Source organism: Fukomys damarensis, unplaced genomic scaffold, assembly GCF_012274545.1.
Source record: "Fukomys damarensis isolate Sample0158 unplaced genomic scaffold, DMR_v1.0_HiC HiC_scaffold_31, whole genome shotgun sequence".
NCBI lineage: Eukaryota > Metazoa > Chordata > Mammalia > Rodentia > Bathyergidae > Fukomys > Fukomys damarensis.
The window spans coordinates 24,623,216-24,630,294 of NW_022900943.1; the positions used below are offsets into that span (position 1 = coordinate 24,623,216).

Here is a 7,079-nt window from a genome sequence, read left to right on the forward strand (position 1 = left end):
CGCCACACAGACCCGCCCCGGAGACCGTGAAGGCGGCGTCTCAAGGCTGGGGCACGGGAGGGAGGGCGGCCGCCGTGACCTCCGCCGCTGAGGAAAATGGTATTCGAGTCACTGGTCGTGGACGTGCTGAACCGGTTCTTGGGGGACTATGTGGTGAACCTGGACACGTCCCAGCTGTCCCTGGGCATCTGGTCAGGTAACGAGGCCGCCGCCGCCCCGCGTGTTCGCGTCCCCGCGTTCCCCGGCCGGCGCTGCCACCTGCCTGCCGCCTCCGCGACAGGTTACGTAAAGGCGGGCGGCGGTTCGGTTCCGGAGCGAGCCGCGCTGGGGGCCCGGAGTGCAGGGTGACTGGGTCCCCTCTTCGGAATGGCCCGCCGGGACGGCAGGGTCGGAGTCCGAGTCCAGCGCGGCGCCGGTTTCCTCCCTCGCCCCGAGCGGTCGGTCCGGTCCGGCTTCAGCCGCGACCCGCTGCTGAGTTGGGTCTCTGTCCAGCCGTTTCCCCCGTGGTTTGTGACGAAGGCTCTGGAGAGCCCACGAGTGTGGCACGCCGCCTCGCGCGGTGACCCAGACGCCCTCCTACTCCCGCACGCGCCCTGCGGCCAGACTCCTGGGACCTGGCTCCGCCTCGGGCCTCCCCTCCGCCGGGGCTTGCTCGCCTGGGTTCCGCAGATAACAGCCCGGAAACAGCTGTGTCTTTTGAGCCCACAATGGGATCCAGGGAGAATATGTTCTGTGTACAGGCTGTGTGGGATTTTGTAAGCCTGAGTAAATTAATGATTTTTTTTTAAATAGGGGGCGGGGAGATGGGCTTGGCAGCATCTCAGACCTGCCAATGACAGGGAGGAACGCGCACCTCCGCTGGTTAGTGGTAAAAGCTGTGCTTTCCCGTTGCTGTGCGCCCTACCTTACTTAGAGCTTTATTGTTAGTGCTTCCATCTGTTTTACATTACACCCTAATTTATTTATTTTAAACATCTATTACAAATTAGACTCCTTTTTGAAGGAATGTCCCCGGACAAAGTTAAGGCTGTGTGAATAGTACAGTGAATTTTTAAAGCTCTTTATTCCTGGATATAGACATAACCTCCAGCATTCTTCTAAAATACTTGTTTATCGTGAGTCTTTTCGTTTATGAAATAGTATAAACAAATACGTTTGATTTTAAAAGAGAAGAAAATCTCGTCACCAGGTACCATGATAGAGTGTGGACTTACAGAGTTAGGAACATAAGTGCTAAATAACTTGAAGATTGTTTAATCTGTGCTGCAAAGTGAGAATAAAACATCTCCATAGTATTTCAGAAAGAAGCCTTAAAAACTCTTCTGTTGTGCTTTGATCTGTAGTAAAACATTGCTCTGCATTCAAAGTGGTTTGTCTAGAGTTTGATTTCTCAGCAAATTTATCTAAAGTTTACAAAGTTCCTTATTGTGTACGTTCTGTATGTCTTGACAAATACTAAGGCACTTACCCACCATCCCAATGATTATTCAGACAAGTTACATTAAGCCCCCTTATTTCTGCTCCTGCTCCTTTGTAGTGGACCCCACTCGACCTCCCTGCAGCCTCTCATGCTACCATCTCTGTCATTTTGTCTTTTCCTGAGTGTCATATAAATGGAATTATTGGCTTGTAGCTTTTGAGTGTGGCTTTTTAACAAAACATACTTGAAAGTCATCCGTGTATTTCATGCATTATTTCATTCTTGTATGTTTCATGTTTTATGCCGTGAATGTACTGTAAATGTTTATCCATTTGCCAGTGGAAGAATACTTCATTTTTCTGGAAATTATGAATAAAGCTACCATGGCACTAATGTACAGGTTTATGTGTGAACATATTGTATCAGGATTTAGTTACACTGCATCCACTGAACAGTTGCTATGGTCATTTTAAAAAATTACTTTTACCAGCTGCCTCAAAAGCAAATGGTCCTGAGTTGGATCCCTAGTACCAAACCAAACCAAACAAAAACAACAACGAAAAGCCTTTTTAATCATTCTACTAGGTGTGTAGTGGTAAAGCTTTGTCTTTCATTTCTCAGTGATTAATCAATGATGTTGGGTATCTTACCATTCATTTTTGCTGTTTGTATATTTCTATCAGCGAAGGGTTCAAATCTTTTGCTTATTTTAAATTGGATTCTTTTGCTGTTGATATTTAATTCATGTCATGAAATTCTGCCATTTATTTATTTGATTTATTAGTGGAAATGAAACCCTCTGTACCACCTCTAAGCTACATGCCAAACTCCACTTTTAGAAGGAGCAGATAGGATCTAGCTAAGTTGTCCAAGCTCAAACATGTAATCCTCCTACCTCAACCTCAGGTAGCTGGGATTACAGGTGAGTGCCACCAGGCACAGTAAAATTTTCAATTTAAAAATGCGTATTTTAGTGTTTTTTAATATAGTAATAAAATTGTGCACCTATCACTATTAATAGCAACGTTTAGACACTCCACAAATAAACCTCAAATTCATTAGCATTCACCACGCCATTCTTTCCTACTCCTATTGCTGGCAGTCACTAATTTACTTTCTTTTTTTAAAATTAGATTTATATATTTTGGTCATTTAATTTAAATGGAATCTTAGGGCATGCAGCCCTTTGTTTCTGGTTTCCTTAATTTTAGATTATATTTTCAGGATTCTGTATGTTGAAGGATAGATTGAATAGTATTTCATTGTATGATTATACCACATTTTGTTTATCTACTCATCAGTTGATAGATATTTACTTTATTTCTATTTTTCACAAATAATGCCACTATGGACATCCATGTACAAGTTTTTTTAATGGACTTAAAATACTCTTTTATACCCACTTAGTAGATTGTGTGGGCTATATAGTAGATAACACTAACTTTTTGAGAAACTGTTTTGCCGAGTTGGCTGTTTTCCTTTTTTTTTTTTTGTATTGTACTGGGGATTGAACTTGGGCCCTTGTGCTTCCGAGGCAGGTGGTAGAACCACTGTGCTAAATCCCTGGCCCTGTTTTCTTATTGTTGATAGTTGAGAATTCTTTCTATGATGGAGGCAAATGTTTTATCAGATAATGTAATTTGAAAATATGTGCCAGTCTTTTTAGTCTTGCAATTTGTATTGTAGGATAGCTACACTTGCCGTTTTAGGTTTCCATTACATGGAATATTATTTTCCATCCTTGGATTTTAGTCCACAAATTTCTTTTTGGGTTAAATGTGTTTCTTTTACACAGTGTAATATATAAGTATATGTATGTGTGTATATGTGTGTGTATGTATATGTATGTATGTGTGTGTGTGCGTGTGTGTGTGTGTGTGTGTGTGTGTGTGTGTATATATATATATATATATATATTTATATTTTGATACATTCTGCCAGACTGTCTTTTGGGTAGGGCAGTGGTGGCAAACTTACGGCACACTTGCTGCAGCAGGCTGTTTGTGTCCTTGAAAGCTCTAAAAGGTACACCGTCACTGGTGAATTTAGTCTATTCACATCGAGACTTACTACGGATAGGTACATTGTATTGGTTTATTCCTGTCATTGCATTATTTTCCTGTTGCTGATTCCATTTCTTTTCCTTCTACTTAAGTACTTACCCTACCAGGTGTATTTGTCCTATCTTCTCAAAAAAGTATGGATTATGTGATAAAATTATCATTTGCGACACAGAGGTACTTCTAATTTATAGCCCTCTCTTAATTTACGCTTGCTTTCTTATTTGGTTTCTCCAAAATTATATCATTTGGAAGTTTTACTTTTTTGTCATGACATCTTTGTGTAGCATTAGAGTTCGTGTTTAACTTTGGGTTTTTTTTTAAAACTATTATCTTCCAGTTTTCTCTTTTTAATAGAGATTTTGGGGCGGGGATTTATTTAGCTCAGTGATTCTGCTGCTTGCCTTGCAAGCATGAGGTCCCAAGTTCAATCCCCAGTACCAAAAAAAAAAAAAAAAAGATTTTGTTCAGTGGCCATTTACCATAAACCCTCATTATACCAGAGGCTGTACAGAAAGGTGAATATTCAGTTAGGACATAGTTCTGATTTTAAGGAGTCAAGAAGTTCATGGGGAATTCAACAATTTTTCTTACACTCTTGGACTAATAACCAATATTAATTCCTGAACTAATATTGTTATATCTATGTTCTAATACATATTCATAGGACTTTTCAGTTGATGAAACATTTCATTATGAAAACTATTAAATTATACATCAACAATAGAGGTTTTATAGCTCACATCCATATGCCGACTAACTAGATTCTACTATATATAAATAGCTTTACTGAGATATAATCAGTATTACAAAATACATAGTAATTAGTTTTTTATTTAAGGTCTGTAATTTGATATGTTTTGGCATGTGTGTGAACCATCAAACTTCCATGATCAAGATGACATTGACTAATTTTTAACATTATAATTATTTGAGAATATTAATTATACACATTAATGGCTTTCACTGTGACATTTCCATACATGCATGTGTTGTGCTTTGATCATGCTCATCCTCCCCTCATTTATCCTTCCCTTTCTCACCTCTCCTTTTTTTCAGGTTTTTGGGCTTTTTTTTTTTTTTGATATGTCTAATTATTTATCACTTAACATGAGGTCCTCCCTATCCATGTGTTTTCCTGCAAATTATGTGATTTCATTTTTTATGACTGAATAGTACTCCGTTGTGTATATATACTATATTTTTATGACTGAATAGTACTCCATTGTGTATATATACTGTATTTTCTTCATTTCTCTGATTGAATCATTGGCTAATTCTGTTTCTTAGCTGTTGTAAGTAGTGCTGCAATAAACAAAAGTATGCACGTTTCTCTTTTGTATGCAAATTTCATTTTCTTTGGCTACCACCCAGGTGCAGAATAGGTGGATCATACTGATATAGGAGAAATATGATTCCTGATCTGTTAGATGTCAAATATGCTGAGTTTGTGGTTCTCCAACATTGAGGAATGAAGTTGTGAACCAAAGAAGAAATTAAGGGAGTTTTATTGAAAATAAAGGAAGAAAGAATAGCTCCTGGATATTCAGGAGGGATCTAGAATGAGCTGGCCACCAAGACCCTTTGTCAGGCAGTTTATACAGCAGATTTTTAATGGAGATACAATGTGGGCCAAACTATAATCATGCTACGGTATAGGATTAAAAGTATAGCTACTTAGCTAATGATCCAATAGGGAAACGAGTCATATGGCAAGGGTATGATGAAAGAACAAAAGCATTTTGGGGAAGGGATGGGCCGAGATGCTCTGATGACCCATCTGGGCATCTGACTACCAACTGGACTTACTGGACCAAGTGGTGCTAATTACAGTATATTCTCAAGTTTCTGTCTATCCCTTAGGAAGACATGCAAGCCTTACTGTTGCATTTCCATCTTACCCCTTCAGCCACAATTCCGATGTCTATATTTTTCTGCTGACTTCCTTGAGGGTCCAATCCCTCTCTGGCTGTATATTAATTGTCTAATTTAGCTGCCTGTAACACTCCTTCTGAAGAGGTATCCCTAACTGCAGTTACTGGAAAATGGGTTGCTATTCAATCTAGTTGATTTAAGGTGAGATGAATTGGTATAGCAGAGACACCAGGCAGGGATCTTCTCAAGAGAGCTGATCTAAGGGGCCTTGGATAGAGGTCGTGTTGGAGTTTAGCAGTTATGAACTCCTTTCAAAAGGTAAAAGGAGTCTGGCTCATTTATCATTGTTTCCTTCTGTGTGATCATTTCGAGTTTGACAGCCTCCTGGTGAGAATAAGCACATTTTACCAAGAGTTTAAAGCACATACAACCAAAGCATGAGCACCAGAATAGAAATACAAATTGGGAAAAGGAGCCACATCCAGACACTGCTCTTAGATTGGAATAGGTTCCTGGACCTGTCTACTGATGGAGTTTATAAGTATGATATTTCTTTGATTTTTTTCATTTGATGTGAATTATTTAAAGACAACAAGTTTCAATTATTCATGCACAAGTCCCTCCAGTTTTAGCTATCAGAAGATGGAGAGTTCTGTGGTTTTGAAAGACAGCTTTAGCAAAGGAATTTAAAGACTTACTCAGCTTTTGTAGCATCCACCTTACCTTTGCAGCCTCATTGAGCCCTAACAGTTAGCTATAACTGTAGCTAGAGAGTGTCAGCAGGAGTCAGTGTAGTGATCAGAGTCTTCTTTCTATATCTAGTATTTATTTCTCTTTTCTTTTCATTAAGTTTATTGGTACATTTTAGTTATTCAATATGACAGTCATCATTCGAAATTTGTACCTTTACATGATATATCTTGGCTCTTATTTTTTTCCTCATTCCCCTGCCCTCCCTTCAACCCCTACACTCCTCCTTATTTATAAAGACTTTGATTCTGTTTTTGCCTTTTCTCATATTTATTGCTTTCCTCTTCCCCTTTGTACCTTTTCTTTGTATTTCACATTATCTGTTATACATTTAAGGCAAATTTTAGACTCCTTTAACAGGTGTTATAGAGTTGTAACTGTTCTGAAAAGAATTGAGGACACCTGTAGAGCTCTTAAAATTTAGGAAACTTAACTCAAATAGATGTACTACGCAAAATACAAGTGTATCTTTTCATATAATAACAAAATGGTTTAATCAAAGCCAGTAGATGTGGATCAAGTTTAAATATTAGGAACAAACTTAAACAGATGTTAAATTTTGATCATATTATGTCTAAGGTCTAGATGCATATTATATAAAAGAAAGCACCTATTAGTTACTTTGCATGTATAAACTTATGTATTCTAAACTCCATAAACTTAACTTTACAGCTTACACTCACAGCATATCTTGGTTTTAAATATATACCTATATACATATATGTTCACAAGTTATGTCATAAACTAAGATGATGATTATTTATTTTAACCAATTATCTGATTATTGGAAACGCTTTATAGATTAACATTTAAATATTCTTTAATTCTTAAAGTTCACTTTTAGTAACCAAAAGCCTAACCGTAGAAGACACAAAAAACTATTTTAGTAAAAGAGACAACCTTTTCTTTTAACTCTAGTTTTGTAAATTTAACCAAGAGCGTCTTAATATCTTAAGAAAACCATATTGTTTTAG

General features: G+C 38.2%; 1 protein-coding gene across 5 annotated transcripts in view; it reads left to right on the top strand.

The window, feature by feature from the left end:
- Nucleotides 1-6: 6 nt before the first annotated feature.
- Vps13a (vacuolar protein sorting 13 homolog A) overlaps nucleotides 7-7,079 on the top strand; it is a 228,418-nt gene continuing 221,345 nt past the window's right edge. For all 5 annotated transcript variants that reach the window (XR_004514896.1, XR_004514897.1, XM_033757746.1 and 2 more), the window contains exon 1: nucleotides 7-196. Coding sequence is in view for 3 of the 5 variants with exons in the window: in XM_033757746.1 (XP_033613637.1) it covers nucleotides 97-196 (100 nt within the window). In the remaining 2 variants the exon portion in view is untranslated. The remainder of the gene's footprint in view (nucleotides 197-7,079) is intronic.